Raw genomic sequence first — 19,338 nt, 5'->3', positions numbered from 1 at the left:
CGGGTCACCTTTCTGAGCAGTGTGCATGTGTGTGTGCGGTGTGCCCAGGGGGCACCCGGTGGGGAGAGCAGGCGGGCAGAGGGAACAGCCAAAGTAAAGACCCTGGCGTGGGGCCCAGGCTGGTGGGGCCCACTGGGAGGAGAGCGGTGGGGGGACAGGGTGGGAGGGGTTTGTTCCCACCTTGCGCTGTGGCGGCAGGGTGAGGGAGGTGGCGTCCCTTCTCTCACTTGCTCGCTTGGGCGGCTGTTCCCCCACCACTAGACTGTGAGCCGCCTGATGAGAGAGGCCGTGTGTGTGCCGCGGTCCCCGCCTGTGGCCCCCAGGGGTTCCTCCCCAGGCTCAAGGAAGCAGAAGAGGGTACTGGCTGGTCGCCTCCCCAGGCTGTGCCTCCCTTGGGGCTAGGTGACTCCTTGCAAAATACCTGCTCTGCTTTGCCGCCCTCCGCCCCCGACCCCACCAAGGCGAAGGCTGGGTAGGTGGAGGAGAGATCGTCTCCCCACCCAGTGAGGTCGAGGCTGGCCTGGGACCCCAGCTCCTGCCCGGATCCTTCCTAGACAGCACCTCACTCTTCCCCATGGGGAAACTGAGGCTCAGAGACAGGGAGCAAGTTGCCCAAAGTCACAAAGCTGGGGCTGGAACCCAGGCTCCTGAATGCGACGTCACACTTCTCTGCACCTCCTCATCTGTAAAACGGGGCCGCGAGGGCTGGAGACAGGAAGGGATGCGTGTGCACTTGCGGGGACGCAGTGGTTTCTGTGCCTCGTCAGCACTCGGCGGACTCCTGCTGCAGCGCTTTGTGTTCCCACCACCTGCAAGGCTGGTTTAATTATGCTTTACAGGAGGGGGAACCAGAAACCACCACTAGCATCCTTTTGTGGAGGGCAGGAAAAGGACTTCTTACCCCAGTGCCCTGAATTTGCCTCTACCTGGTGGCAGCGTACTCGTGCCATGCCCAAAACATTCTCTGGAGGACTTGTGACTTCCAGGTGTTCAACCAACACACACCCAGATATTCTACAAAACAGAGAGCTTTTATTGTGACAGATGCTGCGTGATGCCATGTGGGAAGGGCTCAGCCAGGGGCAGGTTAGGTGGGTAACGGGGCAGCCCTTTCTAGGGGGTTCTGCCCACGGGGTTCCTGGGGTGGAGAGGGGGGTGGTCACTGCCCCCATAGCGGCGGATGATGGAGTTGATCCAGTCTGCGAACGTGGCGACGGAGGCAAAGGAGTCTGGGAAGAGCCCAGAGGCGCAGCCCCCCCGAATGAAGGAGTCGATCCCCTGGACCAGCCCGTTGCAGACCAGGGGCCCGCCGGAGTCCCCCTGCGGAGTCAGACAAGTTTGGGAAGCCCTGCCCTCACAGCCCCACACACTGCCCTTCAGGATGGGGATGTCTTTCCAGGGGTCTGGCTGCAGTCCTGGTTTCTGCAGCCTGGGTGGGGATGGGGTAGGGGTTGGGGGGACACAGGGTACCTACAAAGCAGATGCCAGCTCGCCGGCGTGGCACCAGGGTGCACACGTTGGCAGGGCGGCAGAGGGCCGTCACCACGGTCACGTTGAGCTGCTGCAGGACTCGAGCTGCCGGCTGGTCCGTGCCTAGCTGGCCCCATCCCATGGCCAGGCACTGCACCCCGTCGCCCACGCCTTGGTCCTGGGCAGGCAGCTGGGCCACCTGCACGTTGGCGTTGAGGGTGGCCGCCCCATTGAGCTGCAGTGGGGGAGACGGCAGTGGCACGTCACGGGGGGGCGGTGAGCGGCAGCCCTTGCCTCTCTAGGCCCCGGTTTCCCTGCCTGAAGTTCCATCATCGTCCTGAGATACTGCAGAGAGGGGCGCCCACCCTGCAAGATGCTCCCCACCCTGGGCCTCGGTTTCCCCATCTGTAAGGTGGGAGCGGCCACTATGTCTCTGGGTGGCCCTGGACGTGTCTCGGGTGCAGTAAACAGCAGGTGCAGCGGCGGGAGGGCAGGTCGCTCCCTCCAGTCTCCCGCCCACCAAATGTGGGGGATTTTGCCGCATTTCACAGAGACGGAGACTGTCCCTGCCCTTGGCCAGCGGGCACACAAAATCACAGTGGTGTGTTGATCGACAGCTGCTCCGAGCTTCCCTGCTGTCATCTCTGATCTCTCAACAGCCCTGCAGAGGGGCGGGGGTTACTTCCTGGTTTTACGGAGGGAGAGACTGAGGCACAGAGAGACGGCGGGGAGACACCAGGTCTGCCCCCAACATGTCCCCCAGCCCCTTGCCCCTTCCCTGCCCTCCGCAAGCCTCCCCCTGCGCCTTTGCACCTGCCATGGCTGCCCCCAGCTGCCGCGCACCTGGAGAACCACGATGTCGTTCTGCAGGCTCAGGGGGTCAAAGCCGTTTTCAAAGACCCGCCGGACCCTGAACGTCTGCCGGGTGAGCTCACGCCGCCCCAGGTTATGGGCCCCCAACACCACGCGCACCAACCGGAAGTTTCTGATAGGGGGGACAGGAGGTGATTGGGGCACCCTGGGGTGGGGATCGGTAGAGAGACCCCCCCCCCCCCACCGGGAGCAGCAGGACCTGCAGACCCTCATGCCTGTGCCGGAAGATCCCCCAACCCCGGGCTCAGGAGGGAGGTGGCAGTGCCATCCTGGCCCCACGCATGGTGGGCGGGCTGGAAACAGGGTGGGGACGCGGGGGACACTCACAGGCCGTTCAGGCAGTGTGCCGCTGACAGGACGAAGTTCCGTGAGATCAGAGTGGCACCACAGAAGTGGCCTCCACGCCGCTGCAGGGACACCATGAATGGCCACGCATGCGGCCGGGCGGGCTGGCCCCCCACTATCTCTGAGGCCAGCGCGGGGCCTGAGGACAAGTGCCGTGCGGGCAGTGAGTGGCGCAGGGAAACCCTGCCCTGGGCCAGCTGGCCCTGAACCCCCACTGGGAACCCACTGGGTGGAGAGGGGGCCTGAGCGGTCCCGCTGCCAGGGTGCAGCTGGATCTGGACTTCACTCTCTTGGAGGCCCTGAAGAGTGCCCAGTGACTGCCCCTGTTCAGACCTCACCACTCAGACCCTCAGTCTCCTCCTCTCCCAGCTGTCACTCCCCAGGAGGATGAGGGGGCCAAGAAGGGTCCAGGGCAAGTGGGGAGGCAGGAATGGATGCCCAGGGACAGGCACGGGCCCCACTCACCGCCCAGCAGCATGGCCAGCAGGACGGAGGCGAGGGCAGGGCTGGAGGGTCTGCAGCTCTGGGTCATGGTTGGGCGGGGGCTTTGGTGACTCTGCCCCCTTTGCCCACCCTTCCCTCTTATAGCCCCCATGCCCAGAGGCCGTTGCAGTTGCCCCACGGTGGGGCCAGGCGCCCCCACTTCCTCTCCCCATCCTGGGGATGCAGGGGACGAGGTGGGTGCTGGGAAGAACGGTGGGGGCAGGACCAGTGCCAGGCGGGGGCTGGCTCGGTAGGGTCACCAGACAAGATCCGGGACGCACAACTAAACTGGGCTGTCAGATAAACCTTAGTCTTCAGGGTAAGCACATCCCCAACATCACACAGGGTGTGCTTATCTGCAGAGTGAGTCTTCATCTGACACGCGGAGTTAACTGGGTGCCCTGTATTTTTCCTAAATCTGGCCACCCTAGGCCCAAAGGACATTGGCTGGGTCCCCCCACGTGCCTCAGTTCACTTGGAGCCCTGTAATAGCAGCCCCCACGTGTACCCAGGGGGCCTCCCCGTGAGTCGCCTACCCAGGGTCATGGTGGGGACTTGAATCTTCTTCTCTGAGCCTCGAGTCTCCCTCCTGGTCTTGATTTCCAACCTCTCTCTCTCTTTTTTAAATGGAGGTCCTGGGGTTTGAACCCAGGACCTCATGCATGCTAAGCACATGCTCTACCACCGAGCTCTACCCTCCCCACCTCCAAGCACTCTTTGGTTGTTGCTTACAACGGGAACTCAGACTCTGGCGGCCCTCAGAGGTTCTGGGAAAGGACCCCTCCCACCCCACCCCACCCCTTGAGCTTCACTGAACCCCCTTCCAGCCTGGTAAGAACTCCTGCCCAGGCCTGGAGGCTGGACCATGGAACTCCACCCCAGCTTGAGAGCTTCAGCCTGGACCTTGGAGGAATTCCTGCCGAACAATGAAGACGCGGTCCCCCGGGCCAGCCCCCAGCCCCCAGCCCCCAGCCCTGTGGCCCCTGTCCGCTTCCTGCCTCCCCCAGGGAGCTCCAGCTGCAACCATAGCCAGTTCTGTCGCAAGAAGCAACGTTCTCCTGGCTGGGAGCAAGGTTCAGGGGAGGGAACCAACGGATCCATCTGCAGGAACTGGAGAGCAGGGGCACCCAGGGACACCCGGGGTGGGGCTGGGGCTGGAGTCCAGCATGTTCCTGGGTAACCCCCCTCAACGTGTGGCTACAGGCAAGCAAACCCCCATCTCTCTTGGGCCCTCCCGGAGCCTAGCACACAGCAGGCACTCAATGTCGGCCCTTCACCCCTCCCTGGGTTTGGGGACATCAGCCAGCCCTGCCTCCCTCCCCTCTTAGCGGGGTCCCCACCCTGTTGAGTTAAAGTTGCCATAGAGCACTTAGTAAGCACCCGCTGTATACACAACCATCTCCAATCCGGGGGTGGGGAAGAATGGAGGAGGCCGTGTCTTTGAGGGATGTGCCTCCCAAGAGAACAGATTTAAACAGAGCTGTATGTATTGAGCACCAGCTGTGTGCTACATTCTCGCATGTCACAGGGGTTAAGCATGTGGACCCTGGGCTTGTATCCTGGAGTGGCCACTTGCCCACTGCAGGATTTCAGGCCACAGACTTGGGCCCTCTGTGCCTCAGTTTCCTTCTCTGTAAAATGGGAGTTACAACAATAGTCTCCATCTCTCGGGACCGTCCCGAGGATTACAGGAATGAAGCTTTGTCAAGTTCTTAGATAAGAAAGCGAGACCTTGAGGGTTTGTTATCCATTAACCACCTCCTGGAGGGCCGGAGGGTGTGGTGGAAGCTACCTCGTGGGGTGGAGCCAGGCATCTCTGGAGGGAGCATTCTGGTTCAGGATCGGAGCGGTGTTGCCCTGAGTGTCTTCCCCCACTGCCTGAGGCTGGGGGACCCCTGCTCTCCACAAGGCCTCCCAGGTCTGAGGAACATCCTGCTTGTTGTTCCTGTAGGTGTGTTGCTCCCTGAATCTCAACAACCCAGCCAACCTCCAGCAGACTCACCCAGGGTCCCTCAGGACCCCCACCCTTAGCTCCCCATCCGGGGTCTGACCTTTGCTGGGCAGAACTTCCCTCTGACTCATCTTTCTCAAACACGCACACACACACTCACTCACAGAAAACAGAAAACACCCAGGGCGGCTTTCTTCTGGGTCCTCCTTTTCCCATCAGTGGGCTCAATCCAGCACTCCCTCCAGCAAACCTCATTTACCCCCAGTGCTGGGCGTGAAAAGGCCCTCGGCTTTTTATAGAACCCACTTCCCTGCCTTGGGCCTCAGGGACTTCCCAGCGTCCCCCTGACACTGATCAGCACACACTTCCCAGGAACCCAGCCGGCCAGTCTCAGCACACGCTTGCTCCTGGTGTGGCTGTAAACGGGTCTCAGCCCCTCCCGCGGGTGGCCAGCGGAGGTGTCAAAGGGTTAACTAGAGGGGGCCGGCCCGGGAATCCGCGCTCTCGTTGGGATTTGTATGCTGCCACCAGGTGGCAGCAGAGTAAATCAATAACGAAAGAGCTGCCTTCCACTTCTGGTGAGTCAGTCCGCCAGCCTCTGGGCCCCTCTCCCTGAGCCTCGGCTGCCTCATTCCCATGGCCACTCGCCCTCTCCACGACTGGCTTGCCAGTGACCCCTGCCTCTCCTCCAGACACCGGTCCATCCCGTGGCCCAGCACACGCCGGCCCTGCCCCTTCCCCACACCACGTGCCTTGCTGCCCTTCACGCCCACAACCTGGTCCTGACGCAGGACCTTCGCATGTGCTGCGCCGCGCCTGGCGGCCCTTCTTTTGTTCCCGTTCAAGCCTTGGGAGCCAGCTCAGGCATCGCCGCCTCCTCCAGGAAGCCTTGCTAGTAGTCCTTCTGCCTGCCCCGGCTGGATCAGGAGTCCCACAGGCCCTGGACACCCCACCTTATGACCGCCTGGACCTCGAGCGGCCCCTGCCTCCAGGGCCAGGGTGGGGCTCTTCGGACAGTTCTGGGAAATGTCTGGTGACTCAGATCTCCAGATGGGGAAACTGAGACACAGAGATGGATAGCAACTTGCCCAGGGTCACACTGGCAGGGCTGGATTAGAACTCATGTCTGTGGGCTTCTGGGAGGGTGGGATCCACTGTGATCTGGGCCCTCCTCCAGACTCCAGGCCTCTGCTCCAACCCCCATCCCAGTTTAGGGTTTGGGGACTGGGATGCTGAGGCCCCTGGGCCATTCTCTCCTGCATCTCCCTGTGGGAAGGACACACAGGAGGCAGGGGGCGTGTTTCACCTTTTATTCTCGGCACCATGGGGCTGGGCTGCCTGGGTCCCGACAGTCGGGCTGGGGGACTTGGGGGCGCAGGCATGGGAACAGACCTGCCACCTCTGTCCACAGCTGGGCCTCAGTGCCTGCAGAGGTCCAGTGGGAGGGGGTGGCTCAGGGGTCCTCACTTCCCATGCTGCTCAGCATGGAGCGGATCCAGTCTACAAAGAAGGAGACACAGAGAAGTCTGGGAACTGGCCGGTGGCACACTCCCGGATCACGAAGGAGTCCACGGCCTGGAGGGACCACCTGAGGCCCCCTGGGGAGGGGGCAGGTTGGTCAGTCACCCAGGCCAGGCCGAGCAGCCGAACCAGGCTACCTCAGGGGAAGGGGCCATTTGGGGGTGAAATGTGTCCAGTCTGGAATTTTCTCACAGGCACGTGGGTGAGACAGGGAGATAAGGCTCCTCTGGAGGATAGTGGGCATTTATTGGCCCCCTGCTGTATACCTGGACCCCAGGTTCAGGGTGTGGCCCCTGGAGTGAGGCTGGGCTGGCCATCCACACCTCCCTGGGGTCCGAGAGGGGGCCAGGAGGAAAAGCCCCCAGACCCACAAAAAGACCACCAGGTACCACAGGAGTGTCCATTCTGTGCCTGGGGGCCGAGGCCGGTCCACGCAGCCCCCTGTGGACCCTCACAATGGGTGTGCCCACCTTCCCAGGGGAGAGACGGGAGCAGAGCCTGAAGTGGCTCAGCGAGGAGAAGGTGGGAAGGTGGGGTTGGGCCCCCGCGGTCCCCCTCCCATGGGGGTCCCTGCAGCCACTGGGTGCGGGGCCGGGGAGCTGCACATTGGTACAAAGCATTTGCCGGGTCTGCGTTGGGAAACAAAGGTGCGCACATCCTGCGTCCGACACAGAAAGGTGACCACCGTGACACTGAGCTCCTACAGGGCCTGGGGTAGCAGCTGGCAGGTACCCAGGCGGCTCCAGCCCATGACCAGGCACTGTGTGCCATGGGGCAGCATCTAGTGCTGCTGGGGGAGTGGGGCCACTGAAGCCCAGGTGTTGAGGGTGGCTGGGCAGTCCAGCTGGAGCAGAGAGTCCCCATCTCCAACCCAAATCCACCCACTGACGATAATCTCGATGTGCCTCCTCTGGGCCTTTGCACATGCTGTTCCCTCCACCTGGCCCCTCCCACTCACCCTCAGGCTCTACTTCAAGGTCACCTCCTCCAGGGAGTCAGCCCTGATCACCCTCCAAGTCCGCCAGGCCTGTTTTACATTCCCTAAGACTGTGAGCCTCCCCTTTGCAGCATGGGTCTCTGTTGCTTTCATTCACTTACAAAACACAAACTGAGCACCAGCTGTATCCTTGGATCTGTGCTAAGCACTGGGGTTCCTACCTCTGACCTCCAGGAGCTGATCTTTTAGGGTGGGAGGGGCCAAGAAGAGGATGGTAAGTTATATAATCAAGGGAAATACAGACCAGTGGTGAACAGTAGATCAAGGGAGGGGATGTCTGTCACTCAAGCAGGGTGAGGGGAGACCTCCTTGAGAAGGTGAGGTTGGTGCTAAGGCTGGGGGGAGGGTATCTGGGAACAGTCTGCCAGGTGGGGGACATGGCTCTCTCCCTATTAGGCCTACACCAGGCCGTGTCCACCCCGGCTCCGAGGCTGGTATACAGTAGGTGGTGGTCTCCCGGCCCCATGGGCCCCGCTCATCCGCCTTCAGGAGGAGGATGTCAGTGAGATTCTCCTGCGGGTGACAGTTGTTCTCAAACACGCGAGTGGGGCTGAACCTCTGCTGGGTGGGCTCCGCACGGGGTTCCTGAGGGTCAGAACAGGATTGGCTCCCGACCCCCACCTGTGACCCCAGCTCCGTCCCGAGGGTCAGGGTGCAGCCCCTCAGTGACTCCCCCCGCCGCCCAAGGAAAACCCCACACTGCGTCTGCATCTTGCCCCCGAGGGGCAGACCCCTGGCTTGAACCTAACCCTCCGGGGGGCATCAGGGGTCCCCGTCGGGCTGAGGGGCGGGGAGGTGCCCGCCTGGTTTGGAATGAGAGGGTGGGCCCGACGGAGGAGGCGGTGAGACCAGGGGAAGGGCCGCCCCCCCGCCGCGGGCGCAGGCGGGGCCGCCCCGCGCAGGCGCACTCACATGTTGTTCGGGCAGTGGGCGGCGGTCCGCGGAAGTGCGGATGGATCAGGTGGCCCCGCAGAAGTGGCTCTTGGGGGGGCGGGAGGAGCCGCAGCGACACCATGGAGGGGCGCCAGTGGGGCTCGGCTGCCCGCCCGCCCACGATCCCCGCCGCCCGGGCTGCACGTGGGGACGCGGGGGTCAGCGGCCGTCGCCTCTCCCCGCCCGGGGAGCCCGGACAGGGGAGGGCAGAGCCGCTGTGCGACCCCCACCAGCTCCGGGAGCCCTCGCGCCTCCGTCTCCCCATCTGCAAACTGGGGTCCCCTGGCAGCAGAGAGGGGCTGGCGTCTGCTGGTGGGAAGGGGGCCGAGCCTGCGGCGGGAGAGCCGGCGGCCGGCGTCACTGGTGTCTCTGAAGGCTCCCGGGAGGCGGCGGCGCCCAGGCCTGGAGGTCGGGAGTTTTAGAGGTGGGCGGGAGGAGCTGAGAAGGGGACCCGCTTTGTAGATGGGCAAACTGAGCCGTGGAGAAGCCTGGGCGGGATGAGGGCGGGATGAGGGCGGGGCGGGGGCCCTCAGCCCCGTTCCTCCTCTAACCCTTGCGTGGTCACCCGCTGACACCGTCACCTGTGCCCGCGCGCTGGCTGAACGTGCGTGCGTTGTGGGCCAGGCGCTATCGGGGAGCTCTGGTTCTGTGGAAGCTCCCCCGGAGGACTAGGTCTTGGCCGTTAGACAGAGAGGGAAACGGAGCCAACATCCTCCCCCTTTCTCACCCCTTTCTCTCATTCCCCTCGCCCACCCTGCTCTGGTCCCGCCTCAGCTCCCCATTGGAGCCCTGAGGGTGCTGGAGTCCCCCCAGAATCAGATGGGCCCTGGCAGACAGATGGACAGACTGACACGTGCCCCACTAACAGCCCAGCAGCATGGCTAGCAGGATGGGGGCGAGGGCAGAGCTGGAGTGTCTGCAGCTTCGGCTTGTGGTCCGGCGGTCCTCCCTGCCTGCCCACCCCACTTTCATAGCCCCAATTCAGGGAGGCCACTGTGGTTGCCCCACACCCGGGCTGTGCGTCCCTGCTTCTTCCTTCCAACTTTGGGGCCATGGGGAGCTAGTGGGTCAAAGCTGCACCCCAGAAGGAGGCAGGGGCTTCAGGGTCAGGCTCTGGGTCCTGCCCCCCCAGAGGTGTAGGAAACTGTCTCCCACTCACCACATGCTGGGGTCCGCTGGACAAGGGGGCAGTGTGGCCACATGGCCCTCAGAGTGACACATGCCCCACCTGCCACATCTCCAAGGGAACACTACTCCCCCACAGGGTCCCTGTGGCCCCAGCAAGGCAGGATGTGGCCAGCATGTGCAGGGGCTGGGGTGTGCCCCACACAGCAGGACAGAAACGGGGGTGAGGGTCTCAGAGCCGTGCCCCTCTTGAGACCCACGGGAACATCTCTCCACCCTGACTGTCTCAGGGGCTCACTTTTCCCCCTAAGGCAGGGTTCTTACCTGGGATGATTCCTCTGTCCCGTGGGGGACATCTGGGTTTGTCATGACTGGGGGTGTTCCTGGCATCGAGTGGGTGGGGCCAGGGAGGCTGCTCCACACCCCATAGTGCTCAGGACACCCCCCCCCCAGCAGAAGATGACCCACCCCAGCGTCAGCTGTGCAGCTCGGGGTGAGGGCGGAGGGAGGGGAGACCCCAGTGCAGAGGAGACAGTTACCTATTTATGTATTTATTTATAAATGACTCATTATGAAAAATTTAAACTTACAGAAGCAGGAATAGAAGAGCTCACTGAATTTGAGGTTTTTAACTTTTCATTTTGAAACCATCACTTCACACTTACAGACAACCCCAGGATCCCCGGGTTTGCTGCCTTAGGTGCCCCGGTGCCACTGTCCTGCACGAAGGCTGCCTCCCTGATGGACCCGGGTCTGACAGCCGCCTTTCTCTGGGCCAGGGCTCCCCGGGGGTCTCCTCGGCTCTGGGCAGCCCCCCAGCCTCTCTTGTCTCTGGACTCTTGTCCCAGCCGGAGCCCGAACTGGCCAGGCATTCTGTGGACTGGCCTTCCCCGTGGGCTTGTGCAGGGCCTCCGCGCGGAGATGGGGTCCGCGTCCTCAGCAGGAGTCCCACAGATGCTGGATCCATCCCCCACCATGTGACACTTTCCCCTTCGGAAGGAAGGAGCCTCTCGCAGGGGATGTTTGGAGACAGAAACAGCTGGATCTGGGTCTCGGCCTTTGGGGACTCTGGCCAGCCTGCCTGGCTGGCTGCCTCTCCCTCCCTCCTCCCACAGGCATCCACCCCCGCCTGTGCCGATGCATGTTTAAGCCACATCACCCTGGTCCCTTGGGAATGGTCCCCATGTCCACCCCCTGCGGGGCATCCACTGTGGACGTGGGTCCTCTGGGTGTGGCCCTACCACGTACCTGCAGAAACTGGGGCTGCTGGGCCCTTGGGCTTCAGAACTGGTTTTTCTTGTTCAGCAAGAACGTCTCTGCTGATGGGATCTGACACTCCCAGCCAGGCAGGCTGCCTCCCACGCTGGATGCCTCAATTTCCCCACCTGTACAGTGGGCCAAAAATGGTAACAGTACCTCCCCCGGGGCAGCAGCGGAAGGAGTGGACCAATTAGATTTTTGGAGCGTGCTGGGCGCACAGTGAGTGCAGGTGGCAGCCCTCGGTGCCAGCACTGCCGCCCTGTCACTCCTCTGCCTGGTCGAGACAGATGAGCACGCGCCTTCCTCAGAGCCAGGCTCTTCTGGGAGTAGCGCGTGGCGGTCACACACCCCTTGCCTGGGTGCACATTCTGCTGTGCTTGATGATTCTGGGGACGCCACTTCCCTGGGCCTCAGTTTCCCCATCTGTTAATGATGGGATGATGTGAACGTGGGGTTAACTTACCTGATACAGGTAAGAACTCAGTTAACCCTCAGCTGATGAAAGGAAACACACACGGGAGCATCACTCAGCCGTGAGAAGGAGAGAAGCCCTGACCCCCGCTCCCACGTGGACGGACCCCGAGAACACGATGCTCAGTGAGAGAGGCAGACACAGAAAACTGCCTCCGGGAGGCCAGCTGGCATTTCTCCCGTCCCGGGTGAGGCGGGGAGGTCTCCACATCATCCAGAGCCTTCTGTGTTTCTCTGCGGCCAAAGGTTCACACCCTTTACCCACTTTTTTACTAGTGAGCTCTTGGGTTTTTTCTTATTGACTTTTAGGTGCATATTATATTTATTATATTATAAATATATACATTAAATATAAACAATATTTATACAATGGATTTATTATAATTTATTATATGTTATTAAGTAAATATTTTAAAAATACATGTATAATGTATAATACTACCAATATTTAGTATGATTTAATTTTTAAACTTTTTTTATGGTTTAATTTTTATTTTAATAAGATAATTTTATTTAGTTTAGTAAACTACTATATTTGTTCTATTTTGTATGCTACTTATACAATTATATTTATTGTTTTATATATTACTTACGTAATTATATTTGTACAATTATTGTGTTTTATGTATCATTTATATCATTATATTTATTATTTTATATTTATATTTTAGCTCTTTTCATAGTAGGCTCATTAACCTGTGATTCAAGTGGCAAATAGTTTAAAGTCAGTTTCCTGGGTGTCTTTTTTTTTTTTTAATTTGATTTCTTTTTCAAATTGGAGGCACTGGGATTGAACCCAGGACCTCATGCATGCTAAGCACGTGCTCCACCACTGAGCTGTACCCCCACCCCTTCTCTCCTGTCTTCTGACGCTGCTGCACGATACGCAGCTGGTCCTCGGTATCAGCTGGTTCTACGACTGCAGATTCAATCAACTGCAGATCAAGAATATTTGGAAAAGAATTTCCCCAGAAAGTTCCAAAAAACAAAACTTGAATTTGCTGTACCCAGGCAACTATTTCCACAGCATTTAGATTGTATGAGGTTATTATAAGTCATCTAGAGATAATTTAAAATGTACGGCAGATGTAGGTAGGTTACACGCAAATATTACGCCCCTTGATATAAGGGATTTCAGTGTCCGCAGATTTTGGTATCCCCGGGGTCCTGGAGCCGAGCCCCTGCAGATGCTAAGGGGTGACTGTATTCTCCACCAAAATGAGAGACGGTTAAAAGGGCCTGGAATTTCACAGATTTGGGTTCAAAGCCCACCTTGGCTGTGTGATCTCACTCAACCTCCCTGAGCCTCGGTTCCTCCTCTGTCAGGTGGGGATAACACGAGCCCCTGGCTCTCAGGGCTGTGAGCGAATTCAGGGAGTGGCGGCCCCTCAAGGTGGATGCGCCTAAAGCTGGTGGGTGTTTGAGCGCTCTGGCCCCGAGCCCCTGCCCACCCTGGCAGAGCAGAAACCAGCTGCCACGTAGACAATGCGGAGTTTCTTTATTAGAGTCACAACCGTTCGGCCGGCGATGGGGCCCCGGGGTTTGACCCGCACCGTTGGGGCGTGGCATGGGGGCTGCTCAACAGGAGGTCACAGGCCCCCCACTGGCTCGGCTGGGGGTCTGTTGTCAGGACGGTGCTGATCCAACGGGTTGTTTAGAACTGAATCAATCCAGCCTCTGAAGAGCGCCACGGGGGTGAAGAAGTCAGGGCCCCTGGCGCAGGGCCCACGGGAGAAGGAGGCCACGCCGTGCGCCAGGCCATTACAGACAAGGGGGGTGCCCCCGTCTCCCTGGGTGGGGGACAGGCAGGCGAGTCAGGGCGCCCCAGGCCCAGCTCCCCTGCTTCGCGCTGCCCAGAGCCACCGCTCTGACGCCTGGAGCCCTTGCCTGCTCCTGCCCGTGGTCCTCTGCACGTGCTGCCCCCACTCCCTGCAGGCTTGTCCCTCGCCAGTGCTGCTTCAATTCCTGCTTGAAGTTCAGGTCCCGCTTGCCTCTGGGAACTTCCTGACACCCCGGCTGGATGTGCCCTGGGCATGCCCCTGTCCTGACAAGGTCTGGGGCTCCTGCTTCAAAAGCTCAGACCCTGCCCGTCCTGCTGCCGGCCGTGTCTCCAGCCCCCAGCACAGGGCTTGGCGTGCAGTGTTTAAGGAATACTGTTTCTCATGCTGGTAAGATGCTCCAGAGTTTGAAACATCCCATTCTGACTCCACACATAATCCTAGGGCCCTTGTCCTAGACTTGCTTTCTCCCACCTCGGAGAGCTCACCGCCTCTCAAGACCCCTCCTCCCACCATGAGGAGCCCGTACCTGGCAGATGCCACCTCGGCGGGTGAGGACGCCAGTACACACGTTGTTGGGGCGACACTGGCTTGAGGGGGTCACAGTGACATTGAGGACCCTTGGGAAGCGGGAGAGCCTCCCTCTAGGCCGTTGGCTCCCCCAGCCTGCGACCTGGCAGTTGGTGCCGGCTTCCACCATGGCGTCCTGGGAGGGCAGCGGCACCAGCGCCACACTGCTGGTGAGGTTAGCCTCACGGTCCAGCTGGGGAGGGAGACGTGGTCAGGAGAGGGCGGAACTGGAGACCAGAGCCTCGTGGGGCCCAGCTGGGAGCCAGAATAGCGGCAACATGCATTTTGGTCTGTAAAGTGGTTTGGGTTCAAATCCCAGCTGAGGCAGTAACCTGCTGTGGGATCCTGGCCAAGTGACTTTACCTCTCTGGACCTCTAGTTTCTCCACTGCAGAAAAAGAAGAATCAATCATTCTTACCACAAAGACCCTTGAGAGAGCCTGAAGGTGAAAAGCTTGCCAAAGAAATGCAGGTAGAACAAGGCACCACTCCCCTCTCCTCCGCCCCATCAGAACTGGCAGAAAAAAAAATTTTTTTTAAATCAAATACCCAGTGTCAGTTAAGATGTGGAGAAATGGGGAGTTTCAAATTCTGCTCGCAGGAGGGTAAGTTAGCCCAGCTTCTGTGGCTGCTCTGCAGAAAGTTTTGCAAAGAAATATGTACAGAGAGGTTCACTGTGATTCTGTCCTAACGGAAACATCTGGAAATAACTTAACGTGTCCACCAACTGGAGGACAGACGAATGCATTGTGCGTTTTGCTCTGTGGTTTAAGCCGCCAGAGGAAACAGAACGCCAGGCTTAGACCCATGGTCCCTCCCTCCTTGGCCCCTCAGGTCGACCCACCGCCCCCGCCCGTCCCCCTCACACCTGCAGCAGCAGCATGTCGTTGAGATTCTGCTGGGGGTCATAGCCATTCTCGCTGACGCCCCTGATGGAGAAGGTCTGCCGGGTCCTCTCACGCCGCCTCAGGTCATAGGCCCCCAGCACCACAGTGGCAATCCCAGAGTTCCTAAGAGCAGGTGGGGGCAGAGGGGGAAGACACCAAGCTGAGGCAGCCCTGGGGGCTGGCGGGGAAGCCCCCAACCTTCTACACCCACCCTGGGCCCTGGGCCCTGCAGGCTTGCAAATAAGGCAGGGAATCACCAGCCCGCAGCTCCGGAGCCCAGGGAAGGACAGCGATGATGGTCGGGCCCCCTTCCTTCCACAGCCCGTCTCCCCTCGGCATCCAGATTGAGCCAGTCCCAGGCTCCCATGTCCCTTTCTGAGCCCCTCACCCATTCCGGAGAACCCTCCCCTTGGCCAAGCCCTGCCCCTCCTCCCCTACCAGGCGACCCCTAGGAATCTCCCGCAATGTCTCCCTCTCTGAGCCCAGTCTCCACCCCAGGGCCCCTCCTCACCTGCTGCGGAAGCAGCTGGCTGCTGTCAGGATGAAGCGGGGGTGGAGCAGGGAGCCCATGCAGAAGTGCTTCCCTTGGTTCTGGATGGAGGCCAGGAAGGGGAACTGCTGTGGCTGGGCCCTTCTGCCACCCACGATGTCCACCAGGGGGGCTGCGCCTGGGGAGGGAAGGGTGCAGCCACTCAGCCTCAACCCTGTCCTTAGGGAGAGCCCAGACTCCCCCCACCACCCTGCTCCCTAAAAGGACTGATGCATGTCCTTCAGGGAGCTTCTGGCTGTGTGGCCTGGGCTGGCTTGCTCTCCCTCTCTGAGCCTTGAGTCTGGGGAAGCAGGCCCTGAGGCCCAGCTGGTCCCTCCCTGCTGGGCCTCTCCCCTGCAACTGGACCCCAGCAGAGACACGGGATGCCGGGCATGGAGTGGGCACTCACCGGCTGCAGAGGTCGCCAGCAGGCCGGCCAGCAGGCCCAGGAGCCTGAGTGCTGGCATGATGAGGCTGCAGGGTGGCGGTGAAGGTGGTGCCCTTATACCCAGGCCCGTGGCAACCACCTCCCACCCCCAGGCCAGCCCCTCCTGGCGGGAAAAGAGGAAGTTGCCCAAGGTCTCCAGAGCCAACTGCTCCTGGGGCTTGCCTGGCCCAGGCCAACCGCCTGCCCTGGGCCCCGTCCTCCCCTCAGCACTGTGGGCCGTCCCCCAGGAGAGAGGGCAGTCACCTGCTCTCCAGCAGAATCCGGAATGCCAGTCCGCTGCCCACGGGGCCTGCTGGAGGCGGCAGGCTGGGCTGAGTCCAGCTGGCTGTGGCATGTGTCTGTTTCACTGTTTTGAATCTTTTACAAACAGCTTTATTGAGATATAATTCACACATCACACAATTCACCCATTTAAAGCGTGTGATTCAATGGTTTTTTTAGTATCTTCACAGTTATGCAACCATAATCACAATTTGAGACCATTCCATCACCCCAGTGGAAGCCCCGTCCCCACCAACAGTCACCCCCCACCCTCCCGAGCCCCTGACAACCAGGAGCCCCCTCCCCGTGTCTGTGGACTGGCCTGTTCCGGACGCCTCACATCCATGGAGTCACACGCTGTGTGTCCTTCTGTGTCTGCTTCTCTCTCTGAGCACCGTGTCATCAGGGTCCGTCCACGTGGTGGCAAGTGTCAGGGCTTCTCTCCTGTTCAGTAATATTCTCATGTGGGGAGGGGCACTTTCCTTCATTGAAGGACGTTTGGGTTGGGCCCCACCTTTGGCTGCCGTGAACCATGTTGCTGGGAACACGCACCCACGGTCGTCTGGGCCCCGGTCTTCTGTTTTTTGGGCGCAGGCCTCGGGGTGGAACTGCAGAGTGATGTGATAATTTGGCGCCGAACGTCTTCAGGCGCTCCCAGACTCCCCTGCAGCCGCACCATCTCACCTCCCCGCAAGCGGTGTCTGAGATTCCAATTTCTCCACCTCCTCGCCAGCACTGTGTTTTTTTCCCTTTTTCATTCTAGCCATCCTCGTGGGTATGAGGTGGTGTCTCAGTGTGGTTTTGATTTGCATTTCCTGATAACTAATAATTTTGAGAGTCTTTTCACAGCATGTTGGCCACTTGTGTATTTTTCTTGGAGAAGTAGCCACTCACGTCCTTTGCCCATTTTTAATTGGGTTGTTTGTCTTTTTGTTGTTAAGTTATAAGAATTTTTTATGTATGGTGGATACTCAGCCTTGTTTTTCTCTCCCTTTGGCCTCATCTCTTGCTCAGGTCCTGGGTGCCTGAAATCTCTAAAGACCCTGCTTCAGAATGGGAAGGGGCCACAAACTCTCAAGCACCATGTGGCTCTGGGGGCCCCCCACAGCCGTGCCTGCCCAATGTACAGACGTACAGACTGAGGGCGGGAGGGTGACCCAGACAGGTGCCCACGGATAAAAATCCTGTAGGTGAAAAGTATTCATTATGCATCATGTCCTGTGAGGGGCTGTGGGGACAGGGGCTTAGGGGGATAATAGTGGAAGGACATGGGGTTTCATTAGGGGAGACAGAATGTTCTAGAATTAGACTGTGGGGATGGTTGCACAACTCTGTGAATGTTCCCAAAACCAGTGGAGGGGATGCTTTAAGATGGATGATTTTATGTTCTGTGAGTTTCACCTTCATTTTTAAGAAGAGGATCTGTTTCCAAGGTGAAACCAAGAGGTTGCGAACGGTCATCGTCCCTCACGTCTCGGGACGCCAGTCCGTGCCGGGCTTTGGGGGGCTCTTCCAGGCCAGGGCTGTGGAGGGTGTAGGGAGTGGGGGTCAGGGTGGACTTCAGGTCCCCTGACCAGCTTAAATGCCGGGGTCCTGGGACTCAGGCCTGGTCCCTGTCGAGTCTCACGGCCCTGCCTCTGTCTAGCTGTGTCCCTGGCACGGCCCCCAGGCCTCTGCCTCAGTCCAGTGTCCCCCCAGCCTGCTTCCCCTGCCCACCCTCCACGGACCCTGCCTGTGCGTTGCCCCTCCTGAGGCCCCAGCTTGCCGCCTACCCTTTCCTTGCCCTGCACCGGGCCAGCCAGCCAGCCTGCCCAGAGCACAGTGGGAGATTCAGTTGACTCCTGGGCCCATAGGTCCATCCCTTCCCAGTGGGGTGACTCCAGGGTCCCCTCTCTGGCCTCAGCTTCCCTCTCCATGCCCGAGGACATGAACAGCCCTCCCCAGAGAGCTGTGGTGAGCATCCAGTGGGTTAATATGTGCAAGAGGTTTTGAGCCACACCTGGTGTGCTCAGTCCCTCTTGCCTGCTCTAAACTCTCCCATGGCTCCCTAGTGGCCCAGGATCAAGTCCAGGCCCCCTGCTGGGCAACGTGCCATCATAGCTGGCCTCGCACCATCTCCACCACAGGGGATCTTTGCAAAGAATGACCCCACCCTGATCCTGATACTTCCCCCGACGCTCTGCTGGTCCCCGGCGCTGTCAGGAGGGTCTCCCAGGATACCCCTTCCTGCTCCTACCCCCCAGGAGGCACCCAAGAGTGATTGCCCCATTTTCCCCTCTTCCCGTCCCCCGGGGGCTGTTTGTGGTCACTTTTCAACACCCGGATTCCCAACGGCTGCCCAGGCCAGGCTCCCCTCTGGCTGGCGGGGAAACCGAGGCCTGGCAGCATCGGGCTCGGGGGAGTCAGGACAGGCAGCCCAGGTGTAGCCCAAGCCCCCCTTACAGATGAGGAAACTGAGGCCCTGGTGGGATTCAAACCCTCTGGACCCTTAACACCCAGTCGTCTTAGAGAACACGTGGAGCCGAGTCTCTTACAACCAAAAGGGTCGCAGCCAGAAGGCGGCTGGGTGTGAACCGCCAAAGGGAAATAAAGATCAGTGGCTGAAAACACTGGGCTCTTAATTAGCACAGCCCTCACCCCCAAACCTAGCTGGACACATCCGCGGGCTTGATCTGGGGGGTCTGCCTCAGTTCTCAGAGGCTCCCCCGTGACTGTACAGGGCCAGGTATACAGTAGGTGCTCAGGAGACGGTGAACAAATGAACCCAGTAAAGTCCTGCTGTTTGGGCCCTGGCGATTTTGCACAGTGATTTAAGTCCCCCGGGGCCCTCAGTTGACCCTCTCAGAAAATGAGGGTTAGCTGGTCCGGTCCTCCCAGGGCTGCGCGTGGACAGCAGGAAACACCTGCCAACAGCAAGCGCCGCCTGAGCGCGCCTCGCTCGAATTCACCGCGAGGGCCTCTCCGCCGCCCCCGCAGCCCGGGCCGTGCACCCTGATCGCTGCGGGCCTGGGGAGGGGCCGGGACCCGCCGAGCAGACCCCGGGGGACGAGGTGGGCGCGGCGCCGGGAGGAAGCCCGGGAACGAGGGCGGCTCCCCCAGCTTCTTTTGTCTCCGATTGCCGGGGCGCCCGGGGAGCTCGCCATGGAAACGCGCGCCGGCGAGCGACGGGCGCCAGGGAGGGGGGCACAGACGCGGGAGACATAGGGACCCAGACACCCCGCCCGCGCCCCGCCATGATGGGGCTCCCCAGGCCCATCCGAGAGGCCCGGTAGGGGAGGAGCTCGCAGACCCCGGCCCACGGCCGCCCCTACGGGAGACTGAGACCCCCGAGACCCCGAGGCTGAGGGCGCGGGAGCCAGAGGCGGGGACGGCGCGCCCGGGGACGGGCCCGGCCACGGACGCGCGCCGCTACCCCGACGCGCGGAGACAAAGAGCTG

The 19,338-nt window shown here is 60.3% G+C and overlaps 2 protein-coding genes across 3 annotated transcripts; both read right to left on the bottom strand.

Moving 5' to 3' along the window:
• Positions 1–1,033: 1,033 nt before the first annotated feature.
• On the bottom strand, positions 1,034–3,927 carry LOC105106576 (neutrophil elastase). Of its 2 annotated transcripts, none has more exons than XM_031438153.2 (5): positions 3,708–3,927; positions 2,671–2,827; positions 2,314–2,455; positions 1,475–1,705; positions 1,034–1,320 (listed from the first exon to the last, which is right to left on the bottom strand). In XM_031438153.2, exons 1-5 carry the CDS (start codon positions 3,844–3,846, stop codon positions 1,114–1,116), a joined length of 876 nt encoding a protein of 291 aa, XP_031294013.1. In that variant the 5' UTR covers positions 3,847–3,927; the 3' UTR covers positions 1,034–1,113. The 2 variants fall into 2 exon arrangements, with proteins under 2 accessions (XP_031294013.1, XP_031294014.1); XM_031438154.2 differs by lacking the exon at positions 3,708–3,927 and adding an exon at positions 3,154–3,369.
• Positions 3,928–12,910: 8,983 nt separating this feature from the next.
• On the bottom strand, positions 12,911–15,849 carry AZU1 (azurocidin 1). The gene is made up of 5 exons (XM_010999892.3): positions 15,602–15,849; positions 15,175–15,331; positions 14,645–14,786; positions 13,737–13,970; positions 12,911–13,219 (listed from the first exon to the last, which is right to left on the bottom strand). The coding sequence occupies exons 1-5, from the start codon at positions 15,657–15,659 to the stop codon at positions 13,019–13,021; spliced, it is 792 nt and encodes a 263-aa protein (XP_010998194.2). The 5' UTR covers positions 15,660–15,849; the 3' UTR covers positions 12,911–13,018.
• Between the last annotated feature and the right edge of the window lie 3,489 nt (positions 15,850–19,338).

The sequence above is a fragment of the Camelus dromedarius genome, chromosome 27, assembly GCF_036321535.1.
Source record: "Camelus dromedarius isolate mCamDro1 chromosome 27, mCamDro1.pat, whole genome shotgun sequence".
Lineage (NCBI taxonomy): Eukaryota > Metazoa > Chordata > Mammalia > Artiodactyla > Camelidae > Camelus > Camelus dromedarius.
The sequence above is the reverse complement of the archived record's forward strand: the minus strand, read 5'-3'. Positions and strand labels throughout refer to the sequence as shown.

What these genes read in the sequence shown, in the direction of transcription:
- LOC105106576 (XM_031438153.2), bottom strand. Translation starts at nt 3,846, where the DNA reads ATGTGCTTAGCATGCATGAGGTCCTGGGTTCAAACCCCAGGACCTCCA. An exon ending in ACGACATCGTGGTTCTCCAG is followed by an intron (nt 1,706 to 2,313) that starts GTGCGCGGCAGC and finishes CCCCCACTGCAG; the next exon opens with CTCAATGGGGCGGCCACCCT. An exon ending in GGCGAGCTGGCATCTGCTTT is followed by an intron (nt 1,321 to 1,474) that starts GTAGGTACCCTG and finishes CTGACTCCGCAG; the next exon opens with GGGGACTCCGGCGGGCCCCT.
- AZU1 (XM_010999892.3), bottom strand. Translation starts at nt 15,659, where the DNA reads ATGCCAGCACTCAGGCTCCTGGGCCTGCTGGCCGGCCTGCTGGCGACC. An exon ending in GCCAGCTGCTTCCGCAGCAG is followed by an intron (nt 14,787 to 15,174) that starts GTGAGGAGGGGC and finishes ACCTGCTCTTAG; the next exon opens with GAACTCTGGGATTGCCACTG. An exon ending in ACGACATGCTGCTGCTGCAG is followed by an intron (nt 13,971 to 14,644) that starts GTGTGAGGGGGA and finishes CTCCCTCCCCAG; the next exon opens with CTGGACCGTGAGGCTAACCT.